This window comes from Candoia aspera, chromosome 2 (assembly GCF_035149785.1).
Source record: "Candoia aspera isolate rCanAsp1 chromosome 2, rCanAsp1.hap2, whole genome shotgun sequence".
Lineage (NCBI taxonomy): Eukaryota > Metazoa > Chordata > Lepidosauria > Squamata > Boidae > Candoia > Candoia aspera.
The window spans coordinates 156,535,440-156,555,739 of record NC_086154.1 but is presented as its reverse complement, the minus strand read 5'-3'; the positions used below and the strand labels follow the sequence as shown (position 1 = coordinate 156,555,739).

Below are 20,300 nucleotides of genomic sequence, written 5' to 3'. Positions count from 1 at the left end.
TTTATGCCATGTAAATTCAATCCAGTCTGAATACTTGCCTTATACCATGGATGTTTTTGATCGCATAGCTGATTTCCCGTCGCAAATCTTTCTCATCAAACTCCATCTAAAAGAAAATCACTAATATATAACCAAAAGACTTCTCTTTTTCTTCCATGTCTAAACCTTTTCCAAAAATATCTGCATTTTTGTGAAGTCATGATTGCCAGCCACTTTATAGTGTGAACCTATGTCAAGATCCAAGATCTGAGGATATAGTAAGCAAGAGCAGGGTACTTACCCATACGCACTATCATCAGTGGAAGAAGAGCATCCTGAAACAGATCGCTCCTCTCATCCAATCCCAGGGACAAATTCTGTCTCCATCTAGGAGGAGGAGGGCCACTGAATTTCATTGTATACTCTAGCACCTATATGCCCTACCCTTTGGTCAATGCTAAAGTTGTAGCAACAATGCTGCTGTTTACTAATAATTAGTCTCCAGATTTCAAACCTACTTAAAAGTTCAGGATAAACTCCTTCCACTGAGAAAAGTAAACGCTATCAGCCAATATAAGCATTTTTTTCCGGTGTGTGGAGAAATATATCCTCAAATAGAAAGCTTAGCATCCAGTTAGGAAAATGAGCCGCAGTATTCTAGAATAAGATTTATGAATTATTCATCTGCCAAAGATGCAGTAAGCATAATAATATATCTAAATCAATAAAGTGAAAAAGTAAGCACAATAAAAAGCTAGTAAGTTAAGGGAGGAAAGCAACAGTAACAGCCCAAATAATTGCCTAAAAATTTGAATGTAGTTTGACAGGTGGACATAATCTAAACAAAGAATTATTTTATTGATGAAGCTCTGCTTAAGTTCCAACGATATGACATTTCATACAGAAGATTCCCAGAATAAAATACCTGGGTAAAAAGATTCAAATGGGAAAGTAGTCTTTTAGCTATGTTAGTACTGAGCTATTTAATAACTAACACTAGTGACAGCCAACATAATCGTATTTCAGCAAGAGCTAGTCTAATGTGATAGCTAGATCCAATACACATAAAATATAGATTAAATAATTTAGCGCAGTTGTAGCTCTCCAAAATTTGCAAGGGCACTATTGCTATTTCCACTCAACAAATTACAGCCTATGAGCCAAATCTGGCCCACCATCTGTTTTTGTACAGCTCATGAGAATCGTAAGAACGGACAGATGGGTGGGCGGCAGATCGCCATGCCCCAGCCAACCTCCTGGGGCAAGGGGCGGGGCTGAACGTCCTAGGCTGTGGCATGCCTATCAGGGGCCTCCTTGCTGGCAGGCTGGTGCCATCTGATGGCTTGCAGACCTGCCAGGCACACCCATGGATGCAGAGGAGGATGCAAGGTTATACAAAAAGTTTGCCGACTCCTGCTCTTGATGAACAGCTTAGTCTGGCATTGCCACTGTATTAATTCTATGTTTTTAAACACTATATGTATACATATATGTGCTATTTTTAGAAAAAGCTACTGAAGTTTGCAAAATTTCTTACAATTGCCTACCAAAAGTCTTCACTACGTGAATGACTGATAAAATTTTTATCAGGAAGGAAAGCATGCAGTAAAAAGACAGCCAGTTTGGTCTAGTGGTTAAGGCTGTTAATGTTTTCTACTACAGATTAAGGTTACTATGGTAACTAATCATTTTGGCTGGGTGAAGAGGTTGAATTCAACTGTCCCCTTTTCGAATGTTAATTTTTGCACCTGGGGGAAAGAACTTGCCTGGACTTGTTTTAGTTTCAGTTTCCCTTCTGTGTAGGCATGTAGAGAGTTAAGCAGCTCTCACTGAGAGCCTGTAAATATGTTTGTAAATAAAATTATTTTTACAGAAATGCCTGGTGTGTGACTTTTCTGATCTCTCCTGGGCCAAAGGCTTTCCAAGCAATCTGCCAACAAAGGCACCAGGCTAGAAACCAGGTGACTGTGAGTTCTAGTCTTGCCTTAGGCATGAAAGCCAGCTGGGTTTGTAACTGTATTTTTTATATTTTTATTGTTGTAAACTGCCAGAAGTCTTCAGATTCTGGTAATACAGATACATGAAAACTGAAAATTCTTAACTAATCAGCCAAAATTAGACATATCCAAGAAATCCCTTTCATAATACTTATTTAAAGCAATATAAAAAGAACCTTCTGTAAGATATATAACAGACTGGCTAAATGGATCTGAATTTCCTAACACACAATGTATTTCTGAGAGTATATACTTTCCACTCATGTACCTCTTAATATAAACAAATGCCTCTTCATCATTCTCATACTTTAACAGAAAGACAAACGTACATATTGTTTACGTTCTCACTGCCAGGATGTTTCCAAAGCATTTCTTTGGAATTTCTTCTTTCTGTGCTCAGGAAAGCCAGGAGAGAAGAAAACTAAAGATTGTGGTGTCTCTTATTTTTAAGAAGTATGATGCACAACTAATCCCTCCTTACCTGACCGGATCTTGTACATAGCCAGGAAACCAAACGCTAGTGTTGGCCTATCCAAGGAAAGCTGATATAATGTTTCTGTCTCTCTTAGCAGGGAACAAAGAACTCAGAGCAGTAATTTTTACTACTGCTTGAAAATACGGCAGTACTCTAAAACATTTGACTTTGAGAAACTCATCTGAGCTCTGGCAAACATTGAAATGGACTTGGTTACCAAGGTTAGCTAAAGCTATACAGCATGAAACCCACAGCTTCAGTCTTGGTGAACAACGTATTTGAAAATCAGATACACACTCCTCTAAAGAGTATAGTTTTTAGCACTTTTACCTTGACCAACTCAAAGGGGAACCTCTCATGAAAAATGCGATTTATTCGGGCTCCACCTGAGAGTTCTAGTGTATCCACCTGGTCTCCAGACCCTTCAATTCTCTTCTCAAAATCAACCGCAAACTGTTGGACCATTCTGCAGAAAGATAAATGGGGTCATGACAGTTTTTCAAGACCTGCTGAGTCATGGAAATCTCACTAAGCAATTAAGAATGCTCAGAGAGGAATGCTTTTAGGTATTAAATCAATTTCTGTTGGCATCTATGAAAATTTTTGCCAGAAAGATAAAAAAGTATCTCTAGCAAGTGGCAAAACTTCCTACTGATGACTAAGTTTATTTATTTATATTTCAAATTTAGTCACCGCCCATCTCACTCAAAGAGTAATTCTTAGGTTCATCTCAATATGGGAAAGTACTCTAATTTTTTAATGCACTATCAAAAACCAACTTTCTATGACATTTACTGAAAACTAATATATTATACAGTATGTGTATATATGCACACACACACACCTTTTTTCCTTAATGAAATGGGTATAGTTTAACCCTGGAGAGTTCAGATACCATACAGTAAGATGGAATGTTTCTTATAAATTCTGCTCTAACAAAGAGTTTCTTTTTGTCACCCCAAAAGGCTACTGGAGAAGCTAAACTAGAAATAGAATCGTCTTAATTCCAGCTACTTCCTCTCTGACCAGAGCCAGAAAATCAAGAACTGCTGCTATTCTATGTTCAGTTCAGAGAGTTTATAGTTTTAGAAGCATTCGAGAATGCTGGTCTTTTTGGCCCACGGCATCTTATAATGCTAAGCAAAGCAACCATAGGTTGCTTCCCTAATAGAGAAAAACTGTATCATACGTGAGTCTGTAGACATACTTCTTAATAAGACTTTCCTCTTATCAGGGATGTTTTTACTTCAAACACTGGTACCATCTCTTTCTTCTACAAAATCACTTTTTGCATCACATTTTTTGTATAATCCCTTAATCCCAGCCCTATCTGCTGCAAACGTTCAACTAACATTTATCTCTTGCTACCTTCTCTCTCTCCTGCTCTCTGTTGAAATTTGGGGTAGGGATCTTTTAGGGCCAGGCTAAGATTATCCTACTTTGGACATATTATGCAAAGACCTAGCTCTCTGGAAAAGGCTCTAATAATGGGAACGGTGGAAGGAAAGAGAAGAAGAGGACAACTAGCAGCAAGGTGAATGGACTCAGTTACAGTGGTGATGAGCGTATCGTTGGAACATCTGAAAGACCAGGTTAGGGATAGATCATCATGGAGAAAATCTATCTATGAGGTCACTAGGAATCGAAAATGACTTGATGATACATAATAAAAAAAATCAATTCTTTAGGGTATTTTTTTGCTTATGGAACTGTAAAATATAAAGAAATCAAAGTTGCTCTATAAAGGGAATGAAGGAACCCTAACTGATGTTTGCCATATCATAAATGTTTCTCCATAACTACAACAACAACAAAAAGGTAACAAGACTATGGTACACACACCTCTCAAAGCACAGCAAAGAAAGCAGGAAGCTATTCAAATGAGAACTAGAGTTTAGTATAGAGTTGACCTACTGCAGCAAGGCTTTGGTTTTCCGTGTAGGATCATCAGGACGAAAATTCTTATATTCTTCCACCTCCTTTTCAAGTGACAGCAGCTGACTCTGAAGTTTGCTACGCAGGGATGGCAGAGTGTCCCGGATATGGTTTGTCAATTGCTGAAGAGAAGACAGGAAGCAACAATAATTTTACATTAATATCACTACTGTATATAAAGTTTCTTACTACTAAAACTGGGAAAGACTGGGGAAGGCAATGGCAAACCACCCTGATATAGTCTGCCAAGAAAACATCACGAAAGCGATGTCCCCCCAAAGGGTCAGACACGCACAGGAGACCTGTCATCTTTCATCATGCTACTAAAATAAGCCATCCCCCTTTTGAAGCCAGAGAGGCTGAGGCATGCACTATTTCCTTAGGTACTTGCCAGTCTATTTTGCTCTCAAACAAGAGTGCTCATCTGATGGACAACCTGCTCTGAAAGTTCGGAAAAGTTTGTTTGTTTGTTTATTTAATTTATATTACCACCCATCTCCCCCAATGGGGGACTCTGGGCAGCTTACAATAAAAACAATAATAAAGACATTACACTTTAAAAACATAAATAAGATAATAAATACAAAATCCAAGAGGAGATGGAATCCCAATCAATAGGGGGTGCTATGGCACCAACCGCCCCCCGGTGGAGCTGTTACCCTCCCCATCCCACGCAAGGTAGCAGAACCAGGTCTTCAATTTCTTCCAGAAGGCCGGGAGCAAATATACAGAATATAATAATCAGAAGATACTAATAGTACTCAAGAATCCTTGTATTCCTTTCTCTTCCCAATAAAACTCTACTGTTCTTATTGCGGATTAAAAGAGAGCGCAGAGTCCTTCCACAGCAGGCACTGTCTTACGCTATACCACCTACAGAACATCTGTTGCTTCAACAAGGTTTGCTCATATTCAGTAGAAATGCATCCATTGAGAAATCTGTTTATGAGAAGTATTTAGCACTCCTTCAGGCGGTTTTATGCCTGGTACAGAGACCTAAACAAACCAGAAACCAAGGTATCTTACTTCCACTACTGTTTCTTTGCAATGTCCAAACTAGCTCTAAACTGAAGCATAGTTAATTGATTTATGGACACTGACGCAGAGGGAAAAACTTACATGTGGCTTTAAAGTAAGAGAGACACCTTCTCCAATAATAACTACTATTAGAAAGTATAAGACATACACTCTGTGATGTTCAGCTGAAAGCAAGCTGGTAAGAGTGAGCCAAGAAAAATAGTTAGATCGCTGTAGGAACAGCATACCTGGTTCAGAACCTTCTGCAAATGGGGAGTTCCCATGCGATCAGCCATGTGTCTGTAAGCAGGATGGGAAAGGAAGAACTTGCGCTCAGCTGCCAATGCTGCTCTGATGTCCTTCTTACCATCAATATCCTTCTGGCTCCGGTTCACAACTCCAATGTAGCCTACAAGGGAACAACTCCACATGTTAGTTTCTGTCTTATAGTTTGTACAGGGACCAGAAAAAATTCTGAGAAGAGGGCTGGAATGAGACAGTGCAACAACTTCATAAAGTCAGGTAAACATAAGAGTGTATCAATAATAGGGGGAATATAGCTTCTACAGTGAAGTTCAGAAATCCACTCTGAAAACTGAGAACATGCAGTTATTTTTTCTTTACTTGAAACAGCCTAGAGACAGGATGGGATTTTTTACAGGTGTGGCTGGGTTTTCTTCACCCAGAATAGTCTGCTTATCAATCATGCCATCATACTATTGATCTCAAATGGTCGTCTTTAATATAAGAAAATGAATCAAGAAATGTATAGAAAACTAAAATGCAATACCTGAATGCACATGAGAATGTGCTTATTTTGCATTTTTATTCTAGATGCAGAAAAGTGATTCTGAATTGGATTAAAAGGATTATCAAGATCTTAGTCTGTGAAATGAGTAATCACCAAATCCTCTACTAATTATCTGTTACTAGATAAAGTTGTCAAGTTAATGGCCATACAAGGGGAATAGTAGGAAATCATAACCTTGACATCCAGAACCTATTCAGCAATTTTTGCTGAAATGCATAACACTAATCTGACCTGTGTATTTGTTCATTTCATATTTATCAACATTCATATGTCAACTAACTCATATGACGCATATTAAAGCACTTTCCGCTGAACCATTTCTTAGTTTCTAAATAACTATTCTAAACAGTATATATGGTTCCAACTATCTAATGCTTATTACCAGAGGAGAAAAGATTGAAAGCTACAAGCAACTTATGTACCAGATGCCTCCTAATACCAAAAGATGTCCAGCATAGGAAGAAACTGCCTGCCTGTATTAGCTTTTCAAATTTCAGAGCTTTAGAAATCTTCCAGATGACAAAGGGGTAGGATAATTCATTATTTTACCTGAAAGGAAGAGGATTCCTTATTTAAGGTTATCACACCTTTAAAAAGGCAAACATAATAAACTTCCCTGCTCTGTTACTATATTTTTAACTAAAGTACTCTTGGCCATAATGTTAGTTGGTGACTCACTACTATCATGAACTGAAACAAATGTATGTTAACTGTTGTTGTTGTTAGTTGCCCTCGAGTTGTTTACGACTCATGGCGACCCTATGTATAACAGAATGCAATGCTGTTCGGTCTTGCACCACATACATGCCTGACTGTTCCAATGTTTGCAGTATGTTAACTAAATGCATGAAATGTACAGAACAACTTTCAAGACCTGTCAAGTCCGTTGATAATTATACCTTCCTGATAACAATTTAGGGACAAATGATGCTGTAAAGAATAGTTACAACTGTATCACCAAAGACTTAAAAACAACTCAGAAGGATGCTCAGATCTTATCTGTCCTTCCAATCCATGAAAGAGGATCAGAAAGGGAAAGAAAAATACTGCAAATTAGGGAGTAAAGGTAAAGGTTTCCCTTGACGTAAAGTCCAGTCGTGTCCGACTCTAGGGGGCGGTGCTCATCTCCGTTTCTAAGCCTTGGAGCCGGCGTTGTCCCTAAGGACCCGTCCGTGGTCATGACTCACGGAACGCCGTTACCTTCCCGCCGAAGTGGTACCAATTAATCTACTCACATTTGCATGTTTTCGAACTGCTTGGTGTGCAGGAGCTGGGACGAGCAACGGGAGCTCACCCCGCCGCGCGGTTTCGAACCGCCGACCTTCCGATCGGCAGCTCAGCGGTTTAACCCGCAGCGCCACCGCGTCCCTTACAAATTAGGGAGTGGTTATGCAAATTATACTAACAGATATATCGTGTGTGCAGTTACGGTCTAAGTTACTTAGATGGTGGATAGCATGCATCTCACAATAACTAGTAAAAATATATTTGGCCAAAGCATGGTGGGCTTGCTTGTGGGGGGAAGGGTGTTGGAAGAGAAAATCCCCGAGGAACTCCACAGAGAAGGGACCATGAGCTAGATTCCCCTTGCCCGCCAAATCAACACAGACTGGAACTGGCCCTGGAAGAAGAGAACCAGTGCAGAACTGTGCCTCCCACTCCTATCCCTGGAGCCAGTCCAGAAGGATACTATGATCAACAGTATTGAAAGATGCCAAGAGATCAAGGAAAGCACGGATGGATGCACCATCTCCACACCACTCCCACCTGAGCTCATCCACAAATCCAGTCAATGCTGTTTCAGTCCCATATCCAGGCCTGAAAACCAACTGAAAGTAGTCCAGATAATCCACTTCCTCCAGGACCCTTTGAAGCTGCAGCACAACCATCTTCTCAACAACCTTCCCTAAAAAGGGAAGGTTAGAGACAGGACAAAAATTGTCCAATACGATCTCTTGAGTAGGAGACAGACCACTGCCTCCCTAAGTATTGGTGGAACCACCTCCTCCCTCAAGGATGAATTCACCACTGCCTGGACCCAGCCACACATAATCTCCTGGAAAAGCTTGGATAAGAGACATGGATCAACTCCATAGGATCTGCTGCAGAGACAGCATCCAACTTAGAAACTGAGCAATTTAATCCAAGAGATACCTAGAATATTTCTCACAACGGTCTGCAGGTACAATTCAGACTCCACTCTACCTAGGAGGGACTGAATCACCCCAAACAAGGGCACTGGTTAGCTATCTACAGACAAGATAAGGCTGGAAATATATATACATGTTTTGTCACCATTATCACTGTAACATAGTCCTGAATACAGGCTCTGTCCCATGTCTGGTCAAATTTGCTCTCTGTTGTCTTTCAGAAGCACTCGAGGCTTCTCTTCTGCCATTTCATCACTCTGTCTCCTTTGTAAACCAGGACAGCCCCAGGTTCCACAGACAGGGAGAGGCCACGTAGATGCAATCCGATCCAAAACCACAGCAATCTTCTCATTCCAGATGGCAAGCAAGGCCTCAGTCAAATCATGCACCAGATTTCAGGAACAACCCCAAACTCCCTCTGAAACCCAGACAGGTCCCTCAGATGCCTGGAGTGAATCAGTTGAATAGGTCCAGCCTCCCTGCAGCAGGGAGCAGCCCCAAAGCAGTCCATGACAATGGAGTGATGGTAGACTCCCTCAAAATACAATCACATTGCCATTGCCCCAATACAAAAACAATATCCAACATGTGACTACCACTATGTGTTTAGTCCTCAGTGACCTAGATCAGGTCAGTGGTTGCCATGATGGCAATGAACTCCCAAGGCCTATCAGAATTTGTATCCAAGGAAGGCAGACTGAAGTGCTTCAGGAGCACAAGCCTGGAGAACTCTACTGCCAATCAGGCTACGGAGCTACAGCAGAGAAGTTGCTACATGGCAGGGAAGTTGGTACAGCAGCAACAATCCCAACCGATCCCTAGATCTGAACTGTACAAACAGGGTCTTACGTTCTATAATCTGCAGGGCAGCACCTCTGAAAGCCTCAAAATCTTGGATGATAATAGCTACCCCACCACCCCTGCCTTGGGGTCTCAACTCACACCCGAAATCTAGATGGGCACATTTCTAAGAGGCCAACATCTCCCTCTGTGCCCACCCAGGTCTCAGTAATACACACCAGGTCAGCTGTCTCATCTACAACTAAGTCATGGATGAGAGGAGCTTTATTACAAGCTGAGCTGGCAGTCAGTAGAAGTGGTTGAAAGCCCAAGCCTCTTGAGGTTCTGATGACTTGGCATTGGGTAAGAGACCATTGGCTGGTATGCAGAACCAGTTTAAGGCACTTGGAGTACAGCCTGCTCCCTATCTTCTGCTATATTTTCCTCTGCCCATAATTAGCCCAGAGTCTTCATTCCTTGTTTTGCCTATGAATTTAATCAGCAACCCAAGATGGAATTCACTGAAAGGAATATCCATCAGCTGTAATTCTGAATGCTTTTCTACCTCTCCGCAGAGGCAACAGTTTATTCTCCAAGATATCTCTGGCATCAGTGCCTTCATCCATCAGGTCTAGCTTGGTTATCACTCCAATTGTTCTTAAACCTGAAAAAGAAAAGAGAGTCGTAATCAAGTGGTGATCAATTTAGCAAGTTCTAAAATAAGTTTCTCAGGATAATGTTTCCTTGCAAAATAATGATATTCTATATATAACAAACAGTATAAAACTAGCTGAAATATACATAATATATTACAACAACATACTTTGTTGAGCTGGTTTGTTTGGGTCCTACATTTCAGAATGGTTAGCCTCATGTTCCATCTATTTTATAGAGCTTCTGGAATCTTTTTATTACTTTGTCAGGCAGCATAGAATTAAAAAGTTACTACTCTAAAAGGTAGAAATTACTCAATTTTGTTCTTATTTGCATTTTGAGCTAAAAGGTGCTTTAATCTAATCTTCTCTGCTCCCATTGCCTACCAGTAATGGGTGCCTCTCGGTGTACCTATGTGTCACCACTGCTATGTGAGCTGCATTGGCTTGCCAGTTGGCTTCTGAGTGCAATTCAAGGTGCTGGTTATTATCTATAAAGCCCTGTATGGCAGAGGGCCTGGATATCTGAGAGACTGCTTGTCTCCAATGGTTTCTGCCCACCTACTACGTTCCAGCAGAGTGGGTGCACTCCAGGTCCCCTCCATTAAACACCACCAACCCTAGGAAGCATGCAGCTCCCACCCTCTAGAACAGCATCCCCCCACCCCCCAGAGATAAGGATGGCGCCCTCTCTCCTAGGGTTCCAGAAAGCTTTGAAAACCTGGCTTTGGTCCCAGACCTGGGGTTAATGCTTATTATTTGTTCATTGGCCCCTGTTTTGTTTTGTTGATTTTGTTGTCTATTAGATTTTTTTTAGTCTGGGCTGTCTGTTTGATTTAATGTTTTTAGCTGTTTTTATATTTTCTCTAGCTTTGTATGCCACCCAGAGTCCTCTGGAGTTGGGCAACCAATAAAGTTAAATAAATAATAAATAATAGTAATACAAGATTTCTTTTAAAGATTGAGATCTTATCAGAGTTAGGCTATTGCTACTACAGAACAGCAACTGCGTCCTGGTGCATTCTACCTGGAAAAATCATTACGAAGTGCTATTTTGGAATCTCACACTAGTCTGTGATGAAGAATGTATACACTCGCTACATCAGCAGGTAAACAGAAAAACATAATTTACCCTGTGGGTCAACTTCTTTAGCCAGTTTGAGCGCATCAGAGTTGGCTAAATCCATATTGGCTGGAGTCACAGCAAGAATCAAGCTGCTCTCTCTGCTAATGAACTGCAAAATCATATCTTTAATCTGGTACTCTATATCCTGGGGTTGGTCACCCACTGGCACTTTAGTGATACCCGGAAGATCAATCAGAGTCAGATTCAGCACTGAAAAGAAAATCAGCAAAGAATAAGAACTTCACTTGAGAAAGGCTCTTTTGTCTTAAGATCAGCTCTGGACTTCAGAGATTTTTCCAAAGCCCTTTTACCTAAAAGAGGGGAAAAAAACTATTAAAGCCAAGAGAGGGCTCATTTAAATGAAAGAGAGAGGGAAATGAAAAATAAAAAAATCAATTAAAGTCAGTTTTATAATTACCAAAATACTCTCAACTTTTAATTATGTACTCATAGGTCATGACATTATTTCCAAAGACTTATAAAAGTATTCCATCTTGAGATAATGTGTACATATTTTTCCCGTCATTATTTTCCCAGAGGTAACTATACAGATTTTTGCTGCAAATAAACATTGCCACCCCCCTAAAATAGCATTTTAATTGGATATTTCTATTCAAATGCACTTTCAGGAGTTGGAAGCTTTTAAGTAGTATTAAGCAGCCATTTCATTTCTAAATATTTCAAGTGCAAAATTTCCCAAAGCATCCCATCTTTGAGTATAACCCTGATGTTTCAAGTCCAAAGTGGGCTTCTTTGAGCATTCTGGAAGTATTTCAAGCATGAAAGTGCCTTCAGCTCAGGACATCTGTTTTTTGCTCAAAAAAACCCGGCATCTCCTCCAGACTGTGCTTCATGCATAGAGTCCAACTTGGAACGGATCTGAGCAATTTTATCCTGCAGATGCCCAGAAAACTCCTCCGCATGGCCCTGTAGGTGGGTAACTGAATCCACCTTACCCAAAAGGGAACGAGTGATCTTAAACAGGGCCGCCGGGGGGCAATCTGCGGACGCAATAAAAGCGGAGAAATATTGACGTTTCGCCACTCTTATCGCCACAAGGCAGGCCTTAATAGCAGCTCTAGCTTGTGTTCGGTCAGATTCGGTCTTCGTCCTCCTCCAGCAGCGCTCCAGATTAAGGTTAAGCGCTCTTAACCTTCTTCAGAACCCTCAACCCCTCTGTGAACCACGGGGAGCGTCGGGCTGAATGAGGTAAGAGAGATCGCACAGGCACAATCCTGTCCAAGGCCCCGGCTGCCTCCCTATTCCAAGCTGCGGCTAGGACCTCCACTGGACTATGCAGTAGATCCTCAGGTATAACCCCCAGCTCCCTCTGAAACCCTACTGGGTCCATCAGTCGCCGGGGGTGGACCAATCGAATGGGCCCTATCTCCCTGCGGAGGGGGGTGGCATAAGAGAATCTCAGGGCCACCAGGGTATGGTCTGACCATGACAATGGGGACAGATCTATCTCTCCCCTCAGATCACATTGCCACTGCTCTGACAAGAAAACCAAGTCTGGGGTGTGACCACTGTCTCGAGTTGGGTCCCGAATTATCTGGGACAGGCCCATGGCTGCCATGGTGGCCATGAACTCCTGAGCTGCCTCTGAGGCATGCCCCAGGGATGGCAGGTTGAAGTCCCCCAGAACCATAAGCCTGGGGAACTCCACTGCCAACCCCGAGATGGCCTTCAGCAGCCCAGGCAGGGAGGTTGCCATGCAGCACGGAGGCTGGTACAGCAGCAACACTCCCAACTGTTCTTGGGAACTCAACTTGAACAGGGTCTCACAACCAGCCACTTGTGAAGCAGGGCCCCTGAAAGCCACTAGAGACACTCGGATGGCAACTGCTACCCCACCTGCCCTGCCCCAGTGTCTTGGCTGGTGCCACACCTGAAACCTGGCCGGACACATTTCTAAGAGAGCTACTCCACCCCCCCGGGCCCAGCCAGGTCTCGGTAATACACGCCAGGTCTGCCCCCTCCTCCATGATCAGATCAAATATGAGGGGGGCCTTGTTATTGACTGACTTGGCATTATGTTCCCCATCTTGAGTTATTTGTAAAAATAATAAAGGTGGGATAAAAAAAAGTAATTCCCTTCTTCCCATATTCAACTCTTTTTAATCAGTAAATCCATAAATCACCAAAGCACTTTCAAACTGCTTGAGATGGCCAACTGCACACTTAAAAATGCAGCATTTTGTAAAATTCCATGCTCAAAACATTTCATAATGAAATATTTCATACATCCCTACCCTCAGGTATATGTGTGGATGTATATGTATGTCAACAATTATCACTGTCAGACAGCCAATTACATCCAAAAACAAGATTCTCACAAAGTCCTCTTTTCATTAAAAAGATAAAGAGATTAGGTTACAGAAATCTCAACAATGGAATACCTTCAATATTTGGGATCTAATTTATCCTTGACTTAGTTATGGTGGAGCTTTCTTCATTCTTTTGGTAAGAACCCCTCAATGAATAGGAGAGTTAGTTATCTGTTTTCAGGATAATGGAAGAATGTGTAGATTCTCTGAACAATATTTTCCAAATCTCCCTCTTCTTTCCTAGGCACTGAGAAGACTATAATATCCAACTTTTACAAAGTTTACTCAGAGGCAAAAGACACACCACTTACCATGTGGTGAATATACCCTCAGATTAATAGGAATAGGAGAAATGCCTTTGTTTGTTCCTGTCACCCTATCAGTCTCTGATTCAATCTCCTGCCGGACTTCATCAAAATCTGTAAACTTCTTAGACTTGCAGTGCAAAAATTCTGCATATTCTGAAAGAGAGAAGATACCTCTTGTGAAGCTCAAATACAAACCTATGGTAAATTTTTGAGTGCTCACTCAAGAATTATAATCTATTATTATAATTTAACCATACTAAATACTTCATCATTCTTACTAATTTCTAAGGCATGACTGAATATTTACAGTACTCAAAATCCAAGAAGGAACTGTACATGAATATAACATCATTCAAAGAAGAATTTGGATTACTTTTTTAAGCATAAATGTAAGGACCACACACCTGTTTTAGAAAAGATAAGCTGAAGGATGAGAGGTCGCCGGGTAACAATTCCAGATCCACGGGGCAGGAAATCCCTGCAAAATATGTTGACAATATTTACTATGATAGCTTAAAACAGATACTATAAACAGGAAATTTTACTAAGAAAGTATTTTTAAATGTACTTCTTCAGCTATACACTGCAAGTGTCCAGAAAGCATTCCATTCCCCAAACCTTAGTGCATAGAGACTGATGACCCCATTAACGACAAAGCTTGCACATTTTTCAAGATCATATAAAAATTGTGGTCAGTGAAGGCAGTAATGACTACCTCACAGAAAGAAAAAATAAGGAAACAAGGGAAACTGCTTTTATTTACTAAGAGTTATCTTTTCTTTTGTAATGTACTTAATTTTTTTTATTAAGGAAGGATGCACAATGCTACTGTTTCCCTAACTATAGAAACAGAATGGAAGTTTAGATGCCTAAGTGGTACTATGACCAATCTTGTAAAATCAGGCAAATCTTTAGACTGCTATTTTACATTATTACTTTTCAAGTGCTTTTAACAGCAACTGAATCCACAATACATTTACCATCTCTCTCTCTCTCTCACTCACTATATAATATTGGAATAAACTTCCTGACTTTTCCCTCTTTTCACTCTCTGACTTATAAAGCATTACCTTAGTTTCTTCAGTTTCTCTTTTCTATCATGAACAATCATTTCACAGTGATATAAGAATAGTTACAGAACAGAATCAACAAATGCAATGCCACAGCAGAAGTCAAGTGCTCCACCTATTTTTCTGCTCTGAATCATGCTGCTCTAGTTATGTTATTATGCATTACATATTAAGGTACTATTGTTCTTATGAGTTCTGATTTTCAATCAGAAATGGGGTTCTTATGTGGCTCTCTGAACCATGGGTGAACCATGATGATGTGGCATTACAGGAAGTCCAACGGTAATTGGGACTGGAATTTCCATCACTAAGTGATTTGGTCATAAAGTGTGATGTCACATGACCACATCGCTTAGCGACAGCAATCCTGGCAATCCCTGTTGCTGTTGTCAACCAAATTCCACTAGTCATTAGCCGAGGACCTACCCCAATCCATTCTGGATTTGGTCCCTCCTAGCCACAAGCCTCAATGAAGTAAGGGACTGCCTCCTCTTCAACTCCCCCCACCTTACTATCTCTCCCCATTTCTGCCCTTTTGACTGCCCTGTACTCTGCCTTGCAGGGTGGCAAGCAGCCCCAGAACTGTGCGGCTCTGGGGCTGCTTGCCATGCTGCAGCTCAACTTCTTGGAAGGCCACGGCTCTGGGGCTGCAAGAAGCCCCTGAGCTGCAGCGCAAAACCACAGCTGCCCCTGGAAGCCTCAGCCACCCCAGCAGCATGGCATAAAGGCACAGAGCCCTGGGAAGCAACCTGAAGCAACTCTGGAAGCCTCAGCCACCTCAGCCCAGTCCCAGCCACAATCACCCTTGCCACCCTGCACTCTGAGGCCCCTGCTGCCCTGAACTCTGCTGCCCCAGCTGACCTTCGCCATCTTCTTGCTCCCACTGACAAGGTGTGCCCGCCATGGCCCTTCACAAGGCAGCCACTGGCCACATGAGGCCATCTTCCTCAGGTCTCGCAAGGAAACCACAGTGTGCAATCTTGAGAAGAAAGCTCATGTAGGCAGCATCTGCCTCAAAAAGAGCCAGGCATGCTTGGTCAGCAGCGGGAGCAAGAAGATGGTGAAGGCCAGCTAGGGCCGCAGGGGCCACGTAGTGCAGGGGGCCAAAGGGGCATAGATGGAGGAGAGATAGGTGGGTGGGGGGAGTTGAAGCGCCCCTGCAGTTGTAAGTGCGGGTGGGCTGCTAAGCACCCAAATTTTGATCATGTGACTGCTGGGGCACTGCAACAGCTGTAACTTCGGGGACCGGTCGTAAGTCCCTTCATTCAGCACTGCTGTAACTTCAAATGGTCGCGAAGGGTTGTAACTTAAGGACTACCAGTACTTTCACAAGTGCAAATTGGCACAAGACAAGCACTGGAAATTTTGGCAGCCTTTTATAAAAGTGAACATTTGATCATAAATTCAAAAAAAAAATTTTTTTTTGCAGAGCTCCAGAGGTACAAGTCATAACACACATATTATCTGAATGACAATTGTATAAGAGAGAGATCAGTATCTAGGACCGCACATTAGACAAATGGCCTATTGGGATCCTTATATTAAAACAACATACTTCACGTGCGGACAGAATCCAAAAATTACATATAATACGGCCCTTTATTTGAATAAAACAGGTCAGTTGAGATCTGCATATGTGAGCCTGGTTAGGGTAAACTGTAGGGGTAATTCAGAAATATGATTTGTATTTTTATTCCTTTTCTTATCTATTTGTTCCTTTTATTCTATTTTTACACACAGTCTTATTTATGTTTTATATCCTGTACTCTGATATGGCCTAATGGCTACTCAATAATAAATTATATATAATAGCATTTGATCATAAAGAAAACACACAAAATTTTAGTGTTTTCCAACAGCACTCAAAGAAACAAATGGATATTTAATAACAACGCAATTGAACAGGTTAATCTAGGCTTGTTTTCCAAACCAATAGGAAATTAAAGGCTCAAACTGTCTGTGCTGCTTCAAAGACACAGAAGAGTACCATAGCCATTCTAAGCCTTTATAGAATACAAGGAGGGAAATTTGCTCTGGTAGTGATTAAACCAGGGTTTCTCAACCAGGGTTCTGTGGAGCCCTTGGGTTCCGCGAGAAGTCACTAGGGGTTCCTTGGGAGATCACAATTTATTTAAAAAATTATTTCAAATTTTGGCAACTTCACATTAAAGAGGTAAGTTTCATTTTTTATTTTTAGTTTAAGAACACTGTTAATGCATATATAGAAGCCTACGCATGAAACAAATACAATAATTTTGTAATTTCTGAAATATTTCAAGGGTTCCTCCAGGGTCAAAAGGCTGAAAAAGGCTGGATTAAACTACTTCAGGCCAAATCAGTAGCACAAATGATGTATAGAATACAACTGGGTCTACCTTCATATTTTACAATCTATGAATGGATTCAATCAGCTTTCCTTAGGGTCATAATAAGTGTTCTCATTAGACAGATGATGTCTAATGTAACCCTGAGGCTGGAAGCAGGCCTGCCAAATTCAGGCCTGGTCCAGAATGATAATCACTTGGATCAGAATTGCTTTAAACCCTAGTGGATTAATCTCACTGTTGCTAATGAGTAAATATACAGATAACTGGTAATTAGTTTGCAAACAAAAGCTTATTACCTATGACTTCTCATCTGAATATCTAAGCCAACTGGGGTATGAAGATGCCATGAAAATGTTTTAAGAAAGGGTAGCTGATATGGATCACTAGAAGGAGTTGGCCTAAGTCCCATACTTCTATTGCTTGCTGATGGAAGTTTCTAATGGTGCCCCAGCCAATTATTTACAAAATCTTATTTTTTAAAAACACAGATGGGCCTTTTCAACGGCATGCATTAGTACCTTCTCCTCTATAGTACTGCCGGACAAATATAAGAAGATTCCATACCCAGAAAGACTGCCAATATGGAAAGGGAGAAATAGAATCAATGGCTCATATTCTTTTAAGCTGATCCTGCTACAAGCAAACCAGACACCAAATGACAACTCCACTTATTAAATACTATAGATAACAGATTGTTTAGGTTTAGTTAACTAGATCAGCTCAACAGGTTTTCTATCTATAATTTTTATACTATTTTAAATGTACTGACTTATTCATTTCCCTGTACGTACTTGGATATTTTACTCTATTTCTCTTTCTCTCCCCTTTGGACTGGTTATTGAGAGTAATAAAGTTTGTTCTGTTTGTTCTAGTTCTGCAAATGGTTATGGGATATATATCACAGGACAAGAAATTCAAACACAGTGATTCAGCAAAAGAGAAACAGTGTTCCATTGCACAATGCCAAAGCATAAAAGAATACACATATACCATTGGAAAGGGCTGGTTAGGCCATCAAGACAAACCCAATGGCCAGTAAAGGGATCCAAATAAAAGCAATTTTTACAGAGGGTTACATGGGGGTGGGGGAGATGGGCAGTGATAAAATTTGATAATAAAAATAAATACTTGAACATGTCCAGTGAAAGGGAGCCCACCAATTTTGTGGGCAATTGTTTCCATTGTCAAACTGCTCTTTTAGAAGATTCTTCTTAATAATCAATCAGAATCTGCCTCCCTGTAACAAGTCTGTTTTTTTTTCTATGTAGCATCCTTTAATATAAATTGAAGATACATCATTAGTCTTCTTCCATTTCTTTCAATCTTCACATTTTTATCAATCTCAGACAATTTAAAGAGCAGGATGAAGGGGCAGAATTGATTTCAAGCTCTTCAAGTCGCCTGAGGAACACATACCTCCTTAGGAAAAACTAAGCCAGACTTTAATACTGTGGTTTCACAATTTCTTTGTTATTGGTTAGCATTTTGCCAACTTGAATAAGCAGCTAGTATACAGATTTTCTCCTCTATTTTTCCCCCTTCCTTTCTGTGTATTTTGAATTTAGGTGAAGAAACCCTTTCTATTGTTCTTACTAACTTTTGCCAATCTTTGCTTGTTGTGTATTCTCTCTGTTCTGGGGGTCATTTTCTTATTTTTCCTTTTTCTTCAAAATTAAAGTATAATCCCATTAACTTGAGGATGCCTCTAAAGGATCTGTTGGTTTTAGTGCCACTACCAAACCCTTCCTTGATCTGGAAATACTTTCAGTTCTCTGTTTCTTCATATATCTCTGAGGTAATATGACTAAGTAGAATGTGAGAAAGATATAGAACACCAATATCACGTTGTTACTGTTTAAACAAGGACTCAAAATAACTTCTATTAAACAACTTAAAATAGGTTGTAAATCAGTTCCCTTACATTGTATTTAAAGGATTTTCCCTGAAATTAAAAATATATTCATAAATTTGTCACTCTAACAACTGGAGGTTTCCTGGGCCTAGGACTCCAAACTTCCTCTAAGACCTGTCTTTCCACCAGTGCCTCCCAAATCCTTCTCCTCAGTTCCGCTATCCCGCTGGAATATAAACTGGGGGGGGGGGGCGGTTTTCAATTGATAATTCTAACTCCCATTGACACACTAGTCATTCTGTATTTTTCAGTAATCTTCTTGATGCTATAATAATATTGACAATGAAGAATTTCAATTTATTTATTTATTTATCCAATTTGTCCCTGGCCATCTCCTCCCTTCGGGGGACTCTGGACGGTTTACAGTAATCAATTAAAGCAACAATCATGCAATGAATAAAATATACAATATAAAATTACAGTAATGAATAATAAAAATAAGAGTAAAACATAAAAAAGTCCAAGTGGCAAAAGAATCTAAAACAGTCCAAGTGTGGGAGGAGTGGTCTATAGCAGCCATCCCCATGTAGATCTATTCCCTTCTCTGCCCCAAGCGAGGCGGCAGAACCAGGTCCTCAGACTCCTCCGAAAAGCCAGGAGCGATGGGGCCAATCTCACCTCTGAGGGCAGCATGTTCCACAGGGCGGGCGCCACTGCAGAGAAGGCCCGCTTCCTGGACCCCGCCAAACAAAGTTGTCTTAGAGATGGGATCCGCAGCACGCCCTCTCTGCACGATCGGGTGGGACGGGCTGATGTAATGGGGAAGAGGCGGTCCCTCAGGTAACCAATAGACTGAGATCAGCTGGAAATTTAACTCTGCCGAGAGCCAGAGGTCCAACAAATTCTTATCTTCTGTTGCTGACAACTTCATTTGCTTGAAGATGGATAAAGGAATAAAGGGGTCTACAATCCTGAACCTAATCCTTACTAAAAGGGAGGAACGGCTGAAGAATTGAAAGTTACTAGAAACTTGGAGAAAGTGATTGTATTATCCCTGAGTCCATGAAATTAAGAGAGGACAAGCAGACAAGAAAATCAGACTTGTACAGACTTGGATTTCAGAAGAACAGATTTTGAAGAACTCAGATGGAATGTATGTTAAATTCAATGGCATGAAATCCTGAAGGAGAAAGTATTAATAAAGGATGGGAAATCCTTCAAAACAAGATACCAAAGATGCCACTGCAAACCATTCCTACAAGAACAAAAACATGGGAGACTTCTGGAAGAAATGGTGGACTGAAGACGGCCCTGCTTTTCACAGAGCCAAGACCATGGCGAAAAACGATGAGCCGGTGAGTAGACCAGCTCTTTGAATTCTCTCTGGACAAGGAGAGGATGGGAGATCGCCCACATGTGCTCCGAACAGTTGATCCTCATGAGGAGACTGCAAAACAGTGGTCCCTGGTAGGTTTTGAGCACAGGGAGAC

The 20,300-nt window shown here is 41.0% G+C and overlaps 1 protein-coding gene across 4 annotated transcripts in view; it reads right to left on the bottom strand.

Annotated features, from left to right (window-relative positions):
• The window catches only part of DNM2 (dynamin 2), an 82,645-nt gene that overhangs the window by 43,510 nt on the left and 18,835 nt on the right, over window positions 1-20,300 (bottom strand). For all 4 annotated transcript variants that reach the window (XM_063294515.1, XM_063294516.1, XM_063294514.1 and 1 more), the window contains exons 2-9: window positions 13,966-14,039; window positions 13,565-13,714; window positions 10,930-11,133; window positions 9,710-9,808; window positions 5,652-5,812; window positions 4,366-4,508; window positions 2,782-2,917; window positions 39-106 (exon numbers count right to left, since the gene is read on the bottom strand). In XM_063294515.1, the coding sequence (XP_063150585.1) occupies window positions 39-106; window positions 2,782-2,917; window positions 4,366-4,508; window positions 5,652-5,812; window positions 9,710-9,808; window positions 10,930-11,133; window positions 13,565-13,714; window positions 13,966-14,039 (1,035 nt within the window). The remainder of the gene's footprint in view (window positions 1-38; window positions 107-2,781; window positions 2,918-4,365; window positions 4,509-5,651; window positions 5,813-9,709; window positions 9,809-10,929; window positions 11,134-13,564; window positions 13,715-13,965; window positions 14,040-20,300) is intronic.